The sequence below is a fragment of the Daphnia magna genome, linkage group LG7, assembly GCF_020631705.1.
Source record: "Daphnia magna isolate NIES linkage group LG7, ASM2063170v1.1, whole genome shotgun sequence".
Classification (NCBI taxonomy): Eukaryota; Metazoa; Arthropoda; class Branchiopoda; order Diplostraca; family Daphniidae; genus Daphnia; species Daphnia magna.
The window spans coordinates 10,453,809-10,474,508 of record NC_059188.1 but is presented as its reverse complement, the minus strand read 5'-3'; the positions used below and the strand labels follow the sequence as shown (position 1 = coordinate 10,474,508).

Sequence of the window (20,700 nt, the reverse complement as noted above, 5' to 3'; positions counted from 1 at the left end):
CGTTCATCTCAACGAATGGGGACAGCCATTAGCACATGAGCAATAAGCGAATCCAACTGTACAAAAGTGAATCTTTCGTTATTATTGCCCTTTAACAACACGATTATAGATTTCTTGTAGACGGTAGGATTAGAAAACACTTTAATTGCAATGTTTGGTTCACTTTTGGATGTAGATTGGCAACAATTTTTTTGTATTCTTGGTCCCTTTTTTGGAAGAATAAGTTCGCTGGGCTCGTCTCAGGGGTTCTCCCACAAGTTCTTTCAACGATCTCAGTTTTTTTGAATTTTTTTTTTTACTAATCGAAAATGGGGCTATATCCGATATGGCGTACGTTTCGTTACAAACGCTGTTTATGGCTTCGTTAATACATCGAGCCATTTTGTCATGTTCTTGTTCACGATGCATTGTTAATCACCTGTTTCAGAATCATGTACATGTTGCTGTTCTAATAAAAATATATCCTACGCGGAGTATTCTCAGTGCGCATTAGCCTTTCTTTTTGAATTTCCAGAAAGCTTTGACTTAGCATTTCTTTAATGATGAGAAAATCAGCTTTTCCGATACAGAACTGAATAACGACGCAAGTAATTTAACGTGGAAGCTCGTGTGTGCGTATTATGCGCTTACGTGTGGGCTGATGAAGCAATTCACGTTGACTTTAAGGTTGGCATTTGAGTATTGACTGATTTGCTGAGCATTATTTGCTTGTATTATATTCATACACTGGGGACCAAGTCGTCAGCATTAGAGTCATAAGAGAATATGGAAAATAAATTTTTATCGTTTTATTCTATTGTTGTATGCGATTACGTCCCTTTGTAAAAAGATTACCTATCCTACGCACTTACCTGTGTCCTTGGACTTTGTCTGCACGTGCAATTTTAGAGTGGTGGAACAAAAACTTTGAAATAATAAAAAACGTGTCCTTTTTATGCAAAGTAATTTTCTACCCCTTCCCCTTACCTCATCGCCCCAAAATGCAATGGCCTTAAGTAAACCTTTTCAAATTATGTAAATGAAAGGTACATTTTAGAATTGAAAAACGGTGAACGAGACAAGTTCAAGCACGTTTACACGTTTCCGATTTGATTGAAATATGTTGATTTATTGAAAGGAGTCACTGCAGATACACTGAATAATAACAAAGCCATAATGTGCACCTACAATGACGCGTGCAATAGGCCTATAAAGCCCTATCGGCATTGTGAAATCAGAGACGGCGATATTGTACGATAATACTTTCGTTTGACATGGTGGAGATCTATGTTAAAGCAAGCTCCTTTCCAACTGGTATTCGGAACAAAAAGAGGTCATTTTCTTCTTCGTGAAAGGCTCAACGCTGTTGAGAACTCTCTCCATCAATGGTTTCCCTTTTTTTGACGAAACGTCCGAAATCACTGCGATCGATTTCGTCCAGGTTTCGCTTGGCGAACGTACCGAAATTGGATCTATCAATTTCATCGAGATTGCGCTTTTGGTTGCCGAATCCCAGCCCACTAGTGTCAAGAAACAACTCTATTAATTCAAATAAATAAATGAAATAAATTTTAAAAAAACATTACGTCAACGAGTCTAGGCGTTTCTCTATACCAAAAGAGGCACCACTTAGTGAATCCAATCCTCGGTTTATCCGCAAAAAGTCTCTTGGTTTTTCTAAATCAAGTTTTAAAGATCAGTTTTAAAATGTATAACACGAACCACAGAAGCTCATTTCTATCATCAAACATGTGATAAGTCTATGCCGGCCAAGGACCTGTCATATTCTTTAAAAAAATGCTTATAGAAACGAAACGAAAAGATAAAACGATACCCTTGACCTATGAAGGCCATGTTATACTATAAGTTAATTGTATCCAGCAGCAGCTTGCCTCGGTAAATTGCTCGAAGTAGACTGCCTTCTCCTATTGAATCCAAACCGCGAAAAATGTGCTGGCCAGCTCCGAGTCTATCCAAATCACGCTCCCGTTCTACTCCCGCCGCGTCGTCACTCTGCAAATGAGATTGAATGAGGTGAAAAGAGAGGAAACGGGCAATATATGGTTAACTATTGAGCGCCTTGTCACGTTCTTTATGCGAGCTATTGTAAAAAAATAAAGTCTTGAGCCTTTTTTTTATGGCGGCCACCTCACGCCCGAGAAATTGAATGGTCTACTCTGGAAAGCCAACATATAAGGAAAATGATGGAGGAAAACAATTTTTAGGATAAGACAAGCATCCACTAAATGCGTATTCGTTGCCCTGAAGAAAGAGAATTAGGCAATCATTTTCAACAAGGTAAAGGTCACCGATTCTGATTGAACATGTCAGTGCGGTTCGAGCATGCTGAATTAGTTTTTTTAAAACATAAAATACTCAACAACAAGTAAATTCTATAATCTACTGACATTTACCTACCATTCAAGTACGAACGATTCATAAGTAAATTTAAGTATGTAAATCCTTAAAGTAAGACGTCCACATAACTTGAATATGAACAACGTAGAAATCACTGTAAAAAAAATTACCTGAAACTTCATTGCGGTGACCACGTTGATAATGAGAATCGCAACGGCGACAAGATTAAACTTGAGGCAGTTCATTGCTGGAAGAAAACAAATTATCAACCGGAAATCAACTCTGATTTGACAATAGCACGTCAGCTAGCAAAACAAAAACTATACGGATCTTGGGGAGCTCCAACAAGATGCTTGTCTTGCGTTTACTTGTGCCGTTCTGTGCTCAAACGTCCGGAGTACTAGTCGTTTTATACGGCCGGCTATCGGAAAAGCGGCTTCAAAGAAGTCACCAGAAAGGACATCTCTGGCTTGCAGCTATTCCTTGCGTTCACTCTATAGGGGTATCTCATGTAGACACAAATTAGGGCTCGGTTTATTCTTCATTTCGGTGGCCGACGACGCTGACAAAAAAATTCCAGGAAGTTTTTCTTTATTGCAATTGTGATTGACAATTGATGTGCCCGTGCATATAGTCTTCAATATCGTGAATTGCATTCTCGCTGGCCTTGTTACAAGTAATTTGTATGTAGACGAGGAAAAACGTCATAGGCTATATACACACGTCTTTTAAACGACATGTTGACCTTCTAGGGGCTACAAAACAGACACAACGCCAAGCAAAAAAACTAATTGAACAGCGCAGGTGGTTGGTGCGTGCGTGACTTGCGGTTTTTATCAACGACAATCAATGTATCTGACTACCTTCATTAAAGCTGCTCACGGGGCTTGTCAATTGTTTTCAATCAATGTAATCAAGTGACTGTTGGCTGTTATCTTGATCAGTTTCTCACATTAGTTTAAGGCGAATTCCTATTACGTTAAAAGCCAATCAATACCCTTATACATGTGCAATTCTATTAAGCAGAATAGGTCTTATTCCGGAGAAGCGGGTCCGAATGGGTCCAGCAATGTTCTTTCTCCCTTTTTCTTTTTTCAAACTGTACCTTTTCAATTGTTTTAAAATCTCTCATCATTTGTCTGTTAATGTTAACCTCGAGAGTTAAGGTAATGATAAGATTCGTTATTCGTCGTTGTGTTGAACTTGGGAAGAAAATAAAAAAGATTATAGCAAAACTTTCCTAGGGCTATTGTTGATTAGGCTTATTACATCACGTAACATGACACAATAATCCAACCGCAAGTCAAGTCTGAGGGGCTGCTAATGGTTGCCTTATGACCATCTACTTGCGATATTGTGTATCCTATAAGCGACATATCTCGGTGCTCCTATTACGTCAAGAATCTAAACACCTAGCCCCTATAAGTACGTACACGCTCTAAACAAGACAAAATGCTTATACAATTAATCTTCAAAGTTTAGTAAACAAATCCAACTGTTCACGCACGACGTAACAAGCTAACGGGTTTTCCATATCATGTAGTACCCCTCATCAAAGACGGCCAGCTTCGAAGAGACTCGTCATTGTAACCCCGAGTTGATTAGGTATCTGACACGCAGTAACAAGCAACAATGCTAAGTCATACGGGACAAAGGTTAACCATATCAATGGCATTAAATCAATAAGACGTCATGCGAAGACTGTTGGATCCGATGGTCACAGAGAACGAGGTTTCAGTTTCAGATCAAAGACATAAATGAAGATTCATTCTTGTTTCTTTTCTTAATATAGCACTGACCTTTGAAGATGTTTTCGTAATGATTCGATTACAACTCAAATAGTATTTCTTAAAAATATGGACTTGAGAACTTGACATCTATGGATTGAGAATTTTCGGATGTCTAACTTGATTCAGAATTGCTTTTGTATGAGTATTAACTAGTCTACCTATTTAATTTAATGACTCTTATACCATTAAGGAAACGGCTGTTCTCTAGACAATAAACAGCCGAAATTAATTTGATAATACTGATTGGATTTGTAAGAGGATGACCACATGCGATGTTTGTCACTGATGGTAATCATTTGATAACACTGATTGGATTAGAAAAAACAAAATCATTGACCATTAAGACCTTAAAAAAAGGTTGTCACAATTATTCGTTAAACGTAGCCACACGTGACGTTTATCCTTCTTGATAAAATCACGCACGCCAACCACTCCCACTATTCAATTAGTACTTTCTCTGTCGCTATGATATTTTTTGTAGCCTCGCATGTGAATAGGATAGCAACCATCATTCACTTAACTTTGCTCGTGTGGCGATCAAAACGGAAAAAAAAACGGTTGCAAAGAAAGAACTCCGGATCCCGGATGATGAAAATCGATTTTAATTGATAGGAAAAGAATGGCGGTGTTGAACGGGAACAACATTCACAAGGGGCAGGTAGAAGAATAGAAATACGCCACAAAAGAGATTTCGCTATTTTGCAGGTTTGTACAGTAACACTCGAACAATAAAATCAAATTACCACCAAATGCTCATCATACAATGTACAGTGCAAACATAATAATCATCTTTTGTTGACACACACACACACACCCACATTTCACAATTATTACCGAAGAAATAAATGAACCCCATTGGTCGAAAAGGGACCTTTTGTCACGTCTTGTTTTAAAAAGTAAAACGACTCATCAATTGGCCTAAGAAACTTTGGGTTCGAATTTTTTCAATTCGTCTTTGATTGTGCGAATTAATTCGATGGCAGGATCGGTGTCACTTAAGCTCGGCCAAGTAGGATACGATATGGAATGGATATGAAGTGCTGGATGTTTTAAGTGAGTCGCTTGTTGCCGTCCCGCAATCGAGTGGTCGTCCGAACTCTCAATATTCGACGATTCGTAATGAATTGGAACGATATTTTCGACATTCTTCGATTGCCCATTGAATTGCACGTGATCTGGCGTTGACCACGCCCGTCTAGGCTTCATAGCTTGCCGGCCATCTTCTCCAGTATGTCCAGCACTTTCGAGTACGACAGGTGCCGATGATATTTTCCTAGAACTAAAAACAGAAATGTCATCCACAGAATTAAACAAATAGAATTATTTCATGTTACCCGAAAACACCGGCCGTCACGCACGATGGAATGAGACTGCCCGGTTGCCATCCAAGATCGTCCGTCGTAAGAATTAATTCAACTTCGTGAGACACATCGTCGGGAGTGTCAGGGCAATCGCTGAAATCAGCCATCACTTCCTGAGTTTCCATTTCAACCGAAGTCGTAATCCAACGTCTCGTTTTTAAAATGGACGCGTCCGTCGTTTGCGTTTTCAGTTCTTTCTTATGCTTTGCTCTCTCCGGGGATAAAACATCCGTTTTGGCCGTTCTTTTCCGTTTCAGACGACGGGCTCCCCGACTAGGCTGGACGGGCTCTTCTCGGGATAGACGATACTCCATTCGGTCGAGACTGCTCGATGTGGACGATGTCGATCCGGATAAAATGGCCGAAAGGCTGCTAGAACTCTGTCGATGCGCATTTCTTTCTGGCGCAGTCTGAGGTCTCAGTTTATGTTTACGTTGTTTCTTCGACGTACTGCGTGCCTTCCGCACCCACGGATCAGGATCCTCTTCCACTTCCGTAGAGCCTTTTGCCACCTACATTTCGGCAATGAGATTAGATCCATCTTGTAGTTGCAAGACAGACAAACCACCATCCATCAAGACTACATCTACCAGCTGGAAAACATGCACATTTTCTTGGATATCTAGACATCGCACGATAACGGGGAAAGGACTCGCTACCTTAAAAGTAATGCCGATTCTATTTTTGCTGTTCCCTTCTAATGATTGATTCGACTTGCAAGACACAACTGCACACGCAAGCCTTTTTTGAAATTGTACTCCGCCCCTTATCAGCTGAAATAACGATTTCACGGAATAGACAAGGAGGACCCATGCAACGTTTATCAAACAACATATTTCGCCTTTAAACAAATTAAATCAGTTTAAATGAAATGGCAGAAGAAAAACCGCACTCACCAATTTTGAAACGATATTCTTCGATATTCTGACGGCTTTGCTTCGACTATCGCCAACAGATTCCGATTGCGGCACATTAGGAGGAGACAACTCACCGACGGCCACGTCTCTTTTATTATTCCTCTTCTTCTCCTTCTTTTTACGACCAGTAAAATAGATGAACACAACGATGACGATCACAATCAGAAGGACACCAACGATGACTCCAACGATCCAGTATTGATAACCCGTGCTAGCCGTGGTGGCTACACTCGTCTCTTCTGCTCGCGAGAAAGCTGCATCCACACACAAAAACAAAATTGAAAAATGATGCGTTAATGACACTATATTGTTACGCAGCAGAAAACATAAATTACGTTCGGCTTGGTTGACAACGGACAGGCACAGGCTCATTTCCTGTGTGTCATTTGCCTGCCTGTGACATAGCTGACGCGTGACGTCGACTCTCCGCACCGCTGCAACCGCCAAATAAGGTTCGACTAGGCGACTAGTAATTGATCCATCCATTGGTATTTGATGATGCCAAGTCGATAACGAATAGATGACGTCAATGTCCCCCGATCGTCGAGTGATATTATGGATGATGACGTGCGCTAGCGGTGCACCAATCCCTATGACGTTTGTGACATTACGTTGTTGTAGGAGGTCGGAGTACATCCTGCCAAGCCTCGACTGGATCAGCTGATGGAATCGGGGCGATGTTTCATTCATATCTGAACGAATTATTGTCCTGATCCAATTGCGCGGTTGAAAGGCTTCGACTGGCCAGGTGATGGGTGGACTTGATGATTCTTTCATAGGTGGAGTTGGCGTAATGGTCGGAGATGTAGTGGCGATAGTTGGTTTGGGCGTTGATGGAGTCATGGTCACGACGGCTGTTTTGTATATGGTGGTGGTGATCCAGTAGGTCATTCCAGCATCGGGATCGTCCCCAGAGCCACTCCAGAAAAAGTTGGGCTCGTCCGGCAGTAATCCACCGTTGCCCGAGGGGAATGGCGTGATCATGGAACTTTGTACAATTTCATCGCCATCGACAGCTACGATGTCCACCAGTTCTGAAAAAGAAAATCGACAACAGGAAGTCAGAAGAAAAAAAAAAAAAATGAATAATAAAAAATGATGAACTATTTATAGGAAAGCGCATATGCACGTCAGGTTGAGTGTGCCGGAAGGGACCGAACAACCAACAACTCGACGGTTGCCATGGGTGACGCCATCGTTTATGTTATTCGTCTATAGAGTCTTTTGTGTTGTTGTTCGTCGCTGAGGTGTTGGAACTCAAAAACATACCGAAACATAACTCAACTGGAACGCAAAAATGAGGCGGGTGAATGACAATCGTTTTCCTCAGTTTGATTGACTTACCAACATCCAATGAAGACGGCAAAACAGGAGCGGTTTCTGCGGACGAGGCGAACCAGCCGACGGCCACCAATCCGACTCGAAATAGTAGGAAAATGAACGGATTCATGACGGACCCATTTCTCGTTCCATCCACCGAATTTCCACCATCACCGGCAAAGACGATTTTCGTGTACACTTGTCTTTAACTGAATGATATCACAAAGGAAGGTGACGGGTAAACGATTGGACCAAAGGAATGAAGCAACTACTGGGCAAGGATGGCACACCATGTCACTGGCATGCGGAGAGGCATCCGGTTTGTGTGTGTGAAGCGCATCAGATGGAAACCCATAGACAAGCAAAAGAGGGACGAGTGAGAGAAACGGGAAAAAGGTAAATGAATCGATCTCTAAGGCAGCACACGGACAGGTAGAATGGTGGAACGAGGCGTGGCCGATCATCGACATCACGTGACCCGCTGGAACTCGACGGACAGGTCCCCCACAGTGCGCGCGCAAGAGCCATTCGACCAGGTATCTTTCAAATGTTTCTTTTCCTTCAAGTCGGTAGATGTGCAACTTTCAAGTTTCACTTCCATGGTCATAAAGATCGACTTTCGTTTGTCTTTACGACATTCTGAAGATTCCTAGTTCCTTCATTTTTCAACCTGAAGATAACATAAATTTGAATATTGCTCACATGGGCGTTTGCTCTATTCATTGAGAACAAATCATTAATAAAAAAAATATAAAAAAATGAAAGAAAATGGATTATACCTTATCGATCGTGCAAGGCTAACAGACGAGCCGTCGTAATCAATTGTAAAATCCTGGCGATAAAGCCAAAGCGCGTGAGTGAACTCGATGAGAGCAGCCAAGGAGGGAGGGGAACGCAATCTTTTTATCACTGGTTGGCGTGACAGTTGCTCACCCGGCTTAAACTTCAATGCGGTTGTATTATTTCTCCATTTCGCAGGAAGAAGAAATGATCCATAGTTCAACAAGAAATTCAACTTGAAATTCTGTTATCCGGTACGGTCATCAGTATGTGTCAATTTGTTTATTTTAGCGAACTTACGTCGGGCGGATGTAAGGCGGGATATTTCAGCAATGGGAGATGTGTCTATATGACTCTAAAAAAGAATAAAAAAATTATTGGTTTTTCCACACGACTCGTATCTTATGGCCCATTTTCGTATAAGAGAGCGGTTCGTTAGAACAGCCAAGCCAGTTCACTTTTGTTTTCGACGGCCGTTAGACAATCTTTTATAGCCCACCTACAAAATACAATTGTTAAACAACATGACACGATGGCAACTGTTACTTATCGCGACTATCGCCATTTACGCAACCGGTAAGTTCACATTGTTGTTGTAATTTCTTTTGACGGAAGTTGAATTAGTTCTAGACTTTTACACTATCATCGGGCCCATAAAAAAACTAGACTCGATCTTTTGTATCCTTTTACGATTACACCATGCCACTGAGTACACCTTGAAACGATACATTCAAATTCCTCTCGAACGAGGCAAACAAAACTGCAGTTTAAATTGAAGTCGTACGTTCATTTAGTAAAACGAAAACATTGAACTGAATTGCCAACTACATCAGCATTTATGGCAGGAAAGGCTAAAGCAATATTTACACATTCCAGCTCTAAAATAGCGCAGTTCTTCTCCTGTACCTCTTTGTTGAAATTACATAGAAAAAGATAAAAAGATAAACCAAACAAACGTGACTGCTGCAAAAGAAGCGTTCAACCGTATGTACACACTTTGCTGGGCGGATATCCTGCCCGAAAAATCTCTACCCACACACGCAAACACACCACAACACATAGACCTACCCACAAACACGCACACACAAATAAAACATGATGATCAAAAGACTCGACGCATTAAATTGAACTGTTATTTAATTGACTTTTACCTGAAACGTTCCTGTTGCAGATGGACAGGCTAAATCAGCCGCTTCCAGCAGGTCGATTGCCAGCGAAAGAATAGGTCGCTACAAAAGTTTACTCACCGAACACTTTGCATTGCCGCGACACCCTTACCTCAACGAAGTCAATTGGATTAAGGCTCGTTCTGCAATTGTGGAAGAATTCCAAAAGATCCTCCACAACGTACCGAACGTAACGATGGAAATCCAAGACTTCCAAACAGAGATATCTTTCGTGCCCAACATATCGACTGACATCAAAGGTCAGAATATCATCGTTACCTTCTCTGGCAAAAATCGTAGGAAAGCTACCGACGAGATCCTAGTCATCGGTGCTCATTACGATTCGGAAGCCTCTCCCTTAATCAGCATCGACGACAATGGCTCCGGAGTGGTAGCCATGTTGGAAGTAGCCCGCGGATTGGCCGATGCCATTGTTAACCGCAAAGCGATCCTTCTAAACACAATCATGTTTGTCGCCTTTGATATCCAAAACGTAATGAAATATTTCTTGCATGTGTGTGGAACAAAAAATCCAAACTCTGCTGTCTTTGCAGGAATTTAGCGATGGCTTGGGACAAACAGGTGGAAGTGATTTCTTTGTTAAAGAAAAATTGGCCACTATACTTGACGAACAACCCAAGCCAGGTTTCCTTGGAGCCATTGTCGTTGATTCAGTTATGAATTACAATAGCAGCACGGGGTCGCAAGTTCTTCCCAGTGGATTTGACAAGGTAAAAGTTATTTAATTTTAAACGAGTTTCATTAAATGATGTTGTTGGCATACCAAAGTCATTCCCGGAAGCGTTCAGTCAAGTGCAAGCAAACATGTACAAGGGCAACTACCTGGCAATGGTCACCAAAGAAAGACTCAGGAGTCTGCAGTTGGATTACGTCATTGCGCAAGAATGGAACAAAACTGACACTCAAGGACAATTTCCATTAATCCAGCTGGAAATCCGTCGGACGGCCGCATCGCCAGCATTATTTGAATTCTTGAAACAAGATCATGTACCTTTTTGGAATCACAACAACAACCCGCTCCCGGCCGTTCTTCTCACCGATACCAGTGCGTATCCTAACAAGAGACTAATATTTTGAAATGACTTACCTTTAACATAAATTCCAATGACATAAGGTAAATGGCGAGGCATCCAAAGGATGTGTGGACTGGAGGTCTGCAACAGCACTTCACTTTTAACTGTAGATCGACTTAACATGCTGGACCAAGTTGTTGTGACACTGGACCGTTTCATCTCAATATCTCACTTGAACGGTAATTCTACAAAAACAGTTCCTTATGACAAGTATAACGTATCAAATTGGACTTCTTACTTACAGATTCGGCCGCAATCGAAACGGGTAGTGGAACGTCAACCTATGCTAGCCTTTCTGCCACCTTTTTGACAGTCTTGGTCGCTTACCTTTTGTGAATTATTTCAACCGATTTCTGCCACTGGCAATTACTGCACAGAAAAGACTTTCTAAATAGCAGCAATTATAAAAGCGGATACCTTTCGTGCTCGCAAAAATTTCTTCTCATAAGATTTAATTTACAGTGCCAACATTAGCGTGCCAAATACATATGCATATATATTTGCCCCCGACAACACCAGTGACCTGAAGGAGAAATAAAGAGCCTACTTCTTAACTTTCTTTTTGCCTCTTTGACTTTGGTTCTTGTGTGTTTTCTTTTTGTCTGGCTTTGTTTCGTCTTCGACGTTAGTTTCTTCAGCAGCATCAAGTAGTCGTCTTTTCTCACCACTTTTGGAAGAAAACAACAAAGAACTTTAGTAATGCAGCAAAAACATGCGAGTGGAATAATAAAACTACCTTTTCAAGCTGACGATTCCTTTCGGATTCTTGGCCAAAACATTGCTCCATTCGTTTTCGCTACCCTTGATTGTAAACTGAGAAAGGTCGTCGAGTTGCAGTTTTTTCAATTCCTCCATCTGCTTCTCTTTCAGTTTCTGTGACCGAAATGATGTACATTAGGGTAACTATAAATGCATTTAAACACATATGTGCACGGAAAATTCAGAGAACTTACTTTAGCGTCCTCATCAAGTTCGTCTGATAAAGTTTGGGCAATAGGCTGTCCGAATGACACCAAGTTTCTGCCAGATTTCGATTCTAGTGCAGCAGCTACTTCTTGCTCGACAACTGAAGAGAGATACTGCGAAATCTTACGCATGGTTCGATTAAATAGACCCAATAACTGAGTGCTTGGTAGTTCTAGTTCCGCAGCTAATTCATCGGCAGTCTTGTACTGCAATCCCATACCGATTAAGATAGTCTGAAAAAAGTACACAATAGTTAAATCAAGTTGTAATTCCTGGTACAGTTGTAGATGCACTTACCAGTTGAACCGCTGAAAAGTGAGTGTCACCCATGGAACCCAAGCAATAGATTTTGGTGACATTCGGCAACAAGTCCATGATAAGATGATAATCGGCCATGTTGCGGGAATAATACTCGAGCCGCTTAAGGTCGTACTGACTTAAGTGTAACTCGAGTTCTTGGCGTGAAATATCTTAAGAAACACAATAATGAATGAATTTGCTTTTAAACTTCATAAAACAAATTGATACCAGAATGGTTGTCATTGACAGCTTTGTTGTGGAGAATGGCCAAAGCAAGAGCTGGGCTCATTTTTCTGAACTGGAATCCCAACAGAGAGATAAAACGACGGCGAAAATCCAACCAGAAGGCCTGGAGCCATTGATTGTCGGTAGGGATGGCATCATCTAATTGGTTGCGCAAAACCTTCAGCATGATACACGAATGTTCTCCCGTCAGGTCATTTGCTGTTTGTCTAGTAAATGTTAAAAATAATAATAATAATAATAAATAGAAAAACACAAAAGCAAACAATAATAAAATATGCGAAAATGACAAAGTAATTACCTGATATAGACTGGTACAAATCCAGCTTTCTTCCAAAACTTCAACAGAGAGCCAGTTAAGCCGAAAGACACACCAAGGTAGTCTAATCGTTCTGGTTTCCTTTCGCTAAGCTTCAATAAAAGCTTCAACTTTCTAGGTTTCCCTTGATCTTTTCCTAGCTCCCCAGCCGTTTCCTCGTTCACAATCTTCAGTCCTTGGCGTTCAGGCTCTTCCATTTCATCAATATTGATCATGTTTTGCTCATAGTATTTCTCCAACAGATCCAAAGCACGGCTTCCGTAACCCATCCCTTGGTAATCTGTATGCGTTGCAATGCGGATGACACGTGCACCTGACAATCTTGGGAAGTCCTGATCGAGGAACTGGGTTCCCACAGTCCATGGGATCAAGTCACCAGAGGACCTCTGGCCTCGAGCGAGGCCTTGCATGATGGATGCGCTGGAAATATCACCTTCTAGACAGACTTGAATGACGCAAAACACTTCATGCGTTTTCCCTCCAGATGAAGACAAGGGTCCAAGTAAACAGAAAAGATGGTGGGCTGGTGCGTCTGATAGCATCTGAAGATCATTTGGCGTGTTCTGGAGGGAAAGTAATCGGTTTACGTTAACGAATAAGGGCAGCAATCGTAGAATTTTGTCTACCTTGTAATGGGATGATACCATCAGCGACATGACTCGCTGAAGAAAAGCTTCCGACCCTTTATCGTAGGAAAATAACGCATCTCTAATACACACAATTGAAAATGAAGTGAGCACAACTATTATGAAGCGGCGAACGCGATATAAAATTCACCTATCAACGTAGTAAAGATCGCAATTTTCAGGGGACGGACAACCTGCCGGAATAGGAGGAGCCAAAGTTGCATCCAAGCATAGAAGATGATTAAGCCAAGCTTCGGTGGCGTCTCCGTTGCGATAACGAATTGATTCGTCCAACGTAATCTAGGGAATAGTTTCAATATAATAGAGCACACCCTGGAAGTTGGTCACACTTGTTAGACATTACCTCAGCCAAGCTGCGGCCTACGAGTTTAGAATCGACCTCTTTCTGTTTAGTAGAGGCACCCATCGGTCGACTCTGCACTCTCAACTGCTCAATCAACTTGAGAGATAAAGATCGACCTGTCCCTTCATAACTACACCGCAAGTTATTGTGAATATTCTAGTTGATTGTAATAAATCAAAGATAAACCTACCCATTTATCGTAGATGCCATGAAAACAAGATAGGGTCCGAGAAGGGCCTTAACGAGAGGTAGAGGAATCGCTGCAGCTTCGTCAATAACCACCAATTCTGCTTGACCAAGTTTGGCTGCGTCTGTTGGATGGATGTACTGGATGGTCTGTCGATGGTCATGGAAAACATCCACTCGCACTACTGCTTTATTGAATTCTGGATTGCTCGATTGCGTAATGCTGTAGTCTTCATGTTCGCTGTACTGTAGTGCATCAAAGCCTTAAGCGATAAAACTAAATTAGAAAAATACTTCGTGTACGAAACGTAAAATATATCTTACCTTTGAAGATAAACTCAAAAAGAGTTTTCAGATTTTCCGGGCTTGGACTGGTAACGAATATGTTGGAATAACCAAAAGCTACTGCAGCTGCCATGGCTAGCCCCAAAGCTGCTGATTTGCCACGTCCACGTGCTGCTGTTAATGCTACCGTCGAGCGCAATGTTTTTTCCGAAATACACTCAACGAATTTGAGAACAGCTTTGGCCTGGTATAATGAAAGTTTTTAATATGATGGGAACGATCCTACACCATATTTCGTTTCCTGGTTTACCTGATCAAGTGTGCAACAACAATTCAAAAGTGACCCGACGGGTTGGGTATCCTGCATACTGGCTTTCAATTCTTTCAGTTCGTTGGCAGTCTCAACTGCAGGCATAGTTTTAATCTCAAAAGAATGAGACGAAACGGGCAAAATATTAAGCTGATCGTCCACAACCAAGCAGCGAGTACAGGAGGCCAAAGATAGAATAAATCTAGAAAATTAATTTAAAACAGAAAGTTCTGGTGACTGCTAACCAAAACCTGTACAGTTACATTAAATTTTTTGTACCTTTCATTGAACCGGCCAACCACGTCATTATGTGCTTCCGTCCTATACCTTGCATGAACATCCATGGCCATAGTATGGAGCTGTTTGAGTGAGTTGATGGACCTTAGTAAGAGAACCACAAGACCACCTCCCTCCACTGTTTCAATGGCTCTTGCAAGGATATTAGGAGTTAAGGCTTCAAAATCCTAAAAACATCATGGTTTTTCACATTTTCTTAAATGGTGGTAATTGTGAAACTGACCTGAAGAATACACATTCCAAATGTGTTACCAAGGATCTTGTGTGTCTCTGCATAGTAACAGTAACGGATTGATGTGGAAAGGATAAAGAGTTCAAATGGGTCATCTTCATTGACATCAACTTTGCCCTGCTTCCTCTTTTGCTTCATTTGTTTCATCCGCTTTTGACGATGACTATAATTTAAAAAAATTTGATTTACTAGTACAGAGGAAAATTTCTAAACAAGTGATACCTGCTGAACCCCAAATCCTTTTTATAACACCACAAGACATTGGGTCTTGATTTGACGGTCGTCTTTGATAAAATATTATGCAGGATGACAGTCTTGTTTAAACAAAAAACAGCTATATTATGTCATTTTCAAAGGACCACAGGAAATCATAGATAATTTACCTGATCTTGGCCTTTGTCACCGACAACTACAAACATGGATCGATGTCCCTGTTTTACTCCGGTCTCAATTAACGTGCGGATCCTCTTGTCTAACTCTTTGCGCACCATTTTTAACAAACAAATTGAATTTCTCTGAGAAGTCACAACGTTTAAATCACAGACACATGTATGTCATGCTCGAATCAGAGGCCGCCATTACTACCGAATGCAAGAAAGCCCTGTCTTGCCAGTTCAGTTCTCTCGTGGTGGTCGTCGTCGTCGAATGGACATTCTTTCCTTCTTTCCTGGCTGTTCGTGACGAAATTCCCGTATGGAAGCAGCGGTAAGTTATTTCTGCTTGCTTAACTTATTAGATTTTTATTTAAGCTATGCACCTAGGCATGTAGGTCATCAGTTATTCTAGACAAAACTCTTATTTCTCACATGTAACTTTTGCAACGACCAAGAATAACGCGTTGGCTAAAATGCCATTAGAGGATTTTGCACCAGTACCCACTGTTCCCGCCTAAATAAGCCATGATAATTGTCGAGCTCAGGAAAAAAATCTGTAGTTTTGTTAGTCTAAAGGATTGATCTTGTTTGTTATTGTGCGTCTGTGAAAAGTTTAACAGAGGACAGCGTAAACAGGTGAACTTGGTTTCGAAAATGGATCGGCCATATTGCTTTCAACTTGCCAACCGCGTGGTTACATTCTGTGGAACGAAGTTCATACTTCATCTTCAAGTAAATGGAGAACAAAGGTTCGGCATTGATAATAGTTTTTAAGCATTCGCATGAAGTCAGTTTTTCATTTGCAAATCTATATCGGGAAAACCATTCGAGCCTCGTATTTTTAACGGTTTAACCTAAAAAAGGCTCAAAACGTGCTTTTCTTGAACAAAGGCATCATACCAGAATTGTCGAAGTTATTTAGTCAAAGGGAATCATCGCGGTCATTGCTATTTTGTGTTATTTCTACATCTATTAGTTCTCTGCTTTAACTGGATCATCTCATTGATTATCGAAAAGTTATTGCAGATTACTAACTTAATGCTAAGGCCCATGCTGCGTCACGGTCGCTATTAAGAATTAGACAAATACTAGTAAATTATTTAGTGTTGTGAATTTTCTGGGCTTTCGACTTTCTTTATCTTTACGTTTTTAAATGTGAAGCCCATACGGCGCTTTTCCCCAGTAAATTTGGACGAGTTAGTAAAAGCCTTTACCGCTAGGTGGCAGACATTGTTCATTTGTTTATTAAAAATAAAAAAATAATTAAAGTTCATTAAGGCAAGCATTACTTTTTGCTTTCATGTTTTATAAATTTTCTTTTCCTTCAAATTGCAGCGGCTTCCCTGTTCCTGGGAAACAGTCTCTATCCAACAACTCAGTCTGCTCGTTATCAATTTAATGGTGCGTGCTTGTAGATCACTTTCAGATGCCCTCCCAAAAAGGACAATTTTGTTTATTCCTACGCAACTCGTCTAATGCGCTTCATGGCTCTATTGGAGGCATCCTAACTTTTCAATTGCTTCTTACTTCACAAAATTTGATTACTGTCAATTAGGCCTTTTGATTACGTGATTTGGCTCCCGATGAAATCTGAGCGTTGATAACCCGCTATTACATTGAGATCAGCCACTGTTTGCGATTTGACGTAACTCCCGACCGAATTTTCGTTCACACACTGGCATCAGATAAGACATGCTGACGTAGTGGGTCAAATCGTAGGCGTATCCATCAATCCACACAATTTTGTTTTTTCAGACTTTTGTTTCCTTCGTCTCTCAAAGTACCCAAACTTTAAAAACGAATCGTCGAATACCAGCATCTTCTCAGCTGATTCCTTTTCCGCTCCAACGTATTGCCCTCGTAGGGATCTTTTCATCGTCGTTTGAAGCTTTTGGGTTTTGTTTTTATCTGCATCGTTTATTTAGCGAAGTCATGCGTATATAAATTATTTTGTGATTACAATTTTTACTTTTTTATTTACTTTATTATTTACAAAGCCTAAATGACTTTCAGAAATGTAATTTTTAAAATTATGTTATGGGCCTAATAGTTGAAATTGATTCATTTTCTTTCTAGATTTACATTAAACGTAATTTCTAACTGATTTTTAAAATTCTCTAGACTTTCATTTTTACGCGATCGGAATATTCGAGTGAAAAAAAAATAATAATAATGCAACGTATCCGAACGAACTGCGACATTAGAATTAACACATTTATTGATTATTCGAAAGACACCACGAGCTAACGTTTGAATTGAAAACCAATGCAGACCAGCAGCAATGAGATTTAAATAAGACACAACTGAAAATGCTCGACTCGATGATGAATGAACGTCTTCATTCGGACGGCATGTCGAGAAAATATTCGTCAATGGACGCGTAAGGCGCCAATAACGTCCTCATTTCGTAGTCTGCGAGGAGAGCCGCGTAATCAAGTGGCGTGTGGCCGTAGACGTCGAAGGCGTTACCTACTTTTGCGCCGGCCTTCACTAAAATGCGAACGGTTGCCATTTGATTCTCCGTGACGGCCAGATGGAGTGGCGTCATGCCCGTCACTGTTGTCGCCCCAATATCCGCACCGGAGGCTATCAACATCGTCACTATTTGCGGGCTCCTAACGGCCGAATGAAGCGGCCTAAATCCCATCTGATCCTGCGCTTCGATGTTAGCTCGGCCGTTTCTAACGAGTAAATCAGCCAAATCTTTCCGTCCCATTTCGGCAGCCAAATGAAGGGCCGTCTGCTTGTGTAGGCCGTCGGTAGCGTTGACTTCGCATCCAGCACTAATTAATAGCCGGACCAGAGGAGCCTCCACTCCGTCTCTCACGGCTTGGTGTAGTAGAGTTTCTTCCTGTTGCGAAGATTGAACCCTGCAATCAGCTCCGCGTTTGAACAATAATTCGACCACGGATCGCCAATTCCGGCTGACGGCCAATTGCAGAGCTGTCTGGCCGTTGTTGTTGGAACGCCAGTACCAATTAGCTCCGGAATTGATCCAAAAAGTGGCATGCAGCGGCGAGTGGCACACGAACGCTTTAAGAAGCCAACTCGACTTTGATTCTGAACAGAAAATTTTAGATTGTCATCTGATTTGATTTGATTTTATTATTTTTTTAAATTCCCATTTGGACAATTTAAATGAATTCACCTGTGTCGTTGGGATAACAGGGAAGATTAGCCGAAGGATTAGTGGTATTTTCTTCAGCGTCGTCGGCCACGTTTTCGGGGCTTAAAAGTTTGACAAGTTCGACTTGCCAATAGTCTAGACTTTGCTGGATATCGGCTTGGACGGACAAGATGGAAGAGATTTGAACTTGGGTTTCTTGGAAAACCGAAGCGGCTTCCTTGATGGCGGAATAAAGCAGCCAAGGATCTTTGTTGTCGTTGTTGGAACTTGCTTTATTGAGCCGCGCTGTTTTCGGCCAGCCTTGAATGTTCGAAGAAGTCGATGAAATCCTTTGTAGAAGGTGGGCCATTTGATGCTCCACCGAATTGATTTTATGCGCGTCTGTGCGCAATTCCGAAGGAACTAGGAAATTATCATTCGTCTGACTAGCGTCAATCTGTAATTGAATTTCACATTTTTAATTTATTTGTTTTAAGAATTAAATTTAAAAAAATAATAATAAAATTTAGAAATGTATTATACCTTGGTTTGATGTGGTGCTAATTGCCAGTGAGATAACTTCTCTTGTATTTTGATTTGAACAGACAGGACGGAGAGTATTTGAAGCTGAGTCTCGCGAAGGACGAAGATGGCGGCTCGGATGTCTGACCTGAGACTGTCCGGAATCACTGGAACAACTGCAGGTGGAGGCGTTGTAGCATCGACACTCCGCGGAATCACCTTCGCGGATGACGAGATTTTCTGCAACACGTCGCCGATTCGATGCTCCAGCGGATGGATGCCAGTGCCTAAAGGTAATTGACGTTCTCTAACGGGCAGCCTCATGCCAGCGACGATGTTAACTGCCAAGCAGAAGACGGTAAAGGCTGTTAATGTTGGACGAAGCTCGTTAACCATGTTGGATGAGCGTTGATGAAGCAGAGATGAATGACTCGCTGCATCACTGTCGGCCTCTTATGAAAGGTCCGCTTCTAAAAGCTACGTTGATCAAATTTCAAATCTTTTCAAAACATATGAAAAAGACGATTTGATGATTCGTGATGCATTTTGGACTCGATATCCTTCGCCGTCTACGACCGATAATAGCATCCTTATTAGTGGTCATTCTATTTCCTTGAAATCGTAAGGATTTTTTCTTTTTCTTTAACGAAATTATTTACGCTCTCGTTTCTATTTTGCCTATGAAATCTCCCCGTCTGTTACGAACAGCTGATAAAAACATAACCAGCGCAAGATGATAATCCTTGCTTTACATTTTCAAGGGAATGTATTTTTTTTTTGTTTTGTTCTGTTTTGAAAATGTGTTTATTAATAGCCAAAAATTCTGGGCTGGGGACTAGAGGTCACGGGCACTATGGCCGTTACTATATACATCTGTATGTAGCAACAGCCGACTCGTTTTTCATTACTCCCTCGTTTGGTCATGTCGCAAGTGTCAATACATGTATTTTTAGAAGCCATTAGTGGCCGACTTTAGCTACTCGGCCGTGAACCCGATGACCGTGCTAGCCATTTACCCCACGAAGGCTAAAATGTTTTGCGGACTGATTTGCAATTTTTAGCGCCGGATGTTTGGAAAATGTCTAAATTTGGAACCGATTTTTGCCAACGACAGAATTTTTTTTCTGCCAACGAATCAATCAATAACTTGCCAAAATAAGCGCATCAATGGCTAAAAATACATCAGATTAATGTCTGTGTAAATGTGGATTGATTGCGGAAGAACAAAATTACAAACGGTGCGAAAAAAAAAATTCTCGCAATCCATTCGACCCCCTTTTTTTATTTCGTTTTGCGCAAAGGACGCAAGTGCAGTTGAATCTGCGGAGGCTAAATGTACCGAGAGGATGTTGTCTTATAGCCTACACGTGTACGGTTGGTTCTTACTGGATCGATCAAGGTCGTTAAGGTTCACAAACGTAAGAAAGAAAAAAAAAAAAAAGGTTGTTTGCCATTTGCATAGTAGACCCTGCATCTCGGCAATTGCGTCTGCCAATCTCGCCGACGTTTTTGTTTTGTTGTTTATTTATTTGTACTTTATCAAATATTTTTTTTTTTTTAGTTTCGTTGGCTTGTGAATTGAAATTTCGTGGCATCAACCTCTCTGTATATTCAAGAATGGTGGAAGCCGAGAATCAAATGACAAGGCAGACCAAAACATACAGATGAAATCCAACGTAAATACCGCCAGCAGCGGATGCCGGATGTGATATCAAACTCTACATCGTGGAAGTTGTTTCTGATTGTATCAGATATGGAGCATCATATGGGAGCATGAATGGACGACCTCCATCGTGTGGCCGCAA

The 20,700-nt window shown here is 41.2% G+C and overlaps 5 protein-coding genes across 8 annotated transcripts; 1 reads left to right on the top strand and 4 right to left on the bottom strand.

Moving 5' to 3' along the window:
• Window positions 1-1,087: 1,087 nt before the first annotated feature.
• Window positions 1,088-2,731, bottom strand: LOC116926121 (orcokinin peptides type B). Its single transcript, XM_032932914.2, has 4 exons — window positions 2,508-2,731; window positions 1,872-1,992; window positions 1,566-1,656; window positions 1,088-1,499 (listed from the first exon to the last, which is right to left on the bottom strand). The coding sequence occupies exons 1-4, from the start codon at window positions 2,580-2,582 to the stop codon at window positions 1,337-1,339; spliced, it is 450 nt and encodes a 149-aa protein (XP_032788805.1). The 5' UTR covers window positions 2,583-2,731; the 3' UTR covers window positions 1,088-1,336.
• A 1,975-nt stretch (window positions 2,732-4,706) lies between these two features.
• On the bottom strand, window positions 4,707-8,947 carry LOC116926115. 4 transcript variants are annotated; one of them, XM_045176390.1, is made up of 8 exons: window positions 8,806-8,947; window positions 8,505-8,749; window positions 7,750-8,440; window positions 7,535-7,689; window positions 6,741-7,439; window positions 6,385-6,659; window positions 5,462-6,000; window positions 4,707-5,406 (listed from the first exon to the last, which is right to left on the bottom strand). In XM_045176390.1, the coding sequence occupies exons 5-8, from the start codon at window positions 7,387-7,389 to the stop codon at window positions 5,046-5,048; spliced, it is 1,824 nt and encodes a 607-aa protein (XP_045032325.1). In that variant the 5' UTR covers window positions 7,390-7,439; window positions 7,535-7,689; window positions 7,750-8,440; window positions 8,505-8,749; window positions 8,806-8,947; the 3' UTR covers window positions 4,707-5,045. The 4 variants fall into 4 exon arrangements, with proteins under 4 accessions (XP_045032325.1, XP_045032322.1, XP_045032323.1 ...); XM_045176387.1 differs by having other exon boundaries at window positions 7,675-7,689; XM_045176388.1 differs by having other exon boundaries at window positions 7,675-7,689; window positions 8,505-8,740; window positions 8,806-8,939.
• Window positions 8,943-11,319, top strand: LOC116926119. The gene is made up of 6 exons (XM_045176393.1): window positions 8,943-9,081; window positions 9,677-10,164; window positions 10,226-10,402; window positions 10,461-10,737; window positions 10,807-10,944; window positions 11,010-11,319. Exons 1-6 carry the CDS (start codon window positions 9,030-9,032, stop codon window positions 11,099-11,101), a joined length of 1,224 nt encoding a protein of 407 aa, XP_045032328.1. The 5' UTR covers window positions 8,943-9,029; the 3' UTR covers window positions 11,102-11,319.
• LOC116926114 (RNA cytidine acetyltransferase) lies at window positions 11,236-15,414 on the bottom strand. The gene is made up of 16 exons (XM_032932902.2): window positions 15,277-15,414; window positions 15,116-15,207; window positions 14,885-15,056; window positions 14,644-14,828; window positions 14,365-14,566; window positions 14,094-14,298; window positions 13,774-14,032; window positions 13,584-13,713; window positions 13,371-13,519; window positions 13,220-13,301; window positions 12,576-13,156; window positions 12,260-12,483; window positions 12,029-12,201; window positions 11,719-11,964; window positions 11,502-11,638; window positions 11,236-11,432 (listed from the first exon to the last, which is right to left on the bottom strand). The coding sequence occupies exons 1-16, from the start codon at window positions 15,382-15,384 to the stop codon at window positions 11,309-11,311; spliced, it is 3,069 nt and encodes a 1,022-aa protein (XP_032788793.2). The 5' UTR covers window positions 15,385-15,414; the 3' UTR covers window positions 11,236-11,308.
• Window positions 15,415-17,463: 2,049 nt separating this feature from the next.
• LOC116926117 (serine/threonine-protein phosphatase 6 regulatory ankyrin repeat subunit A) lies at window positions 17,464-19,297 on the bottom strand. The gene is made up of 3 exons (XM_032932911.2): window positions 18,917-19,297; window positions 18,416-18,830; window positions 17,464-18,327 (listed from the first exon to the last, which is right to left on the bottom strand). The coding sequence occupies exons 1-3, from the start codon at window positions 19,289-19,291 to the stop codon at window positions 17,606-17,608; spliced, it is 1,512 nt and encodes a 503-aa protein (XP_032788802.2). The 5' UTR covers window positions 19,292-19,297; the 3' UTR covers window positions 17,464-17,605.
• Between the last annotated feature and the right edge of the window lie 1,403 nt (window positions 19,298-20,700).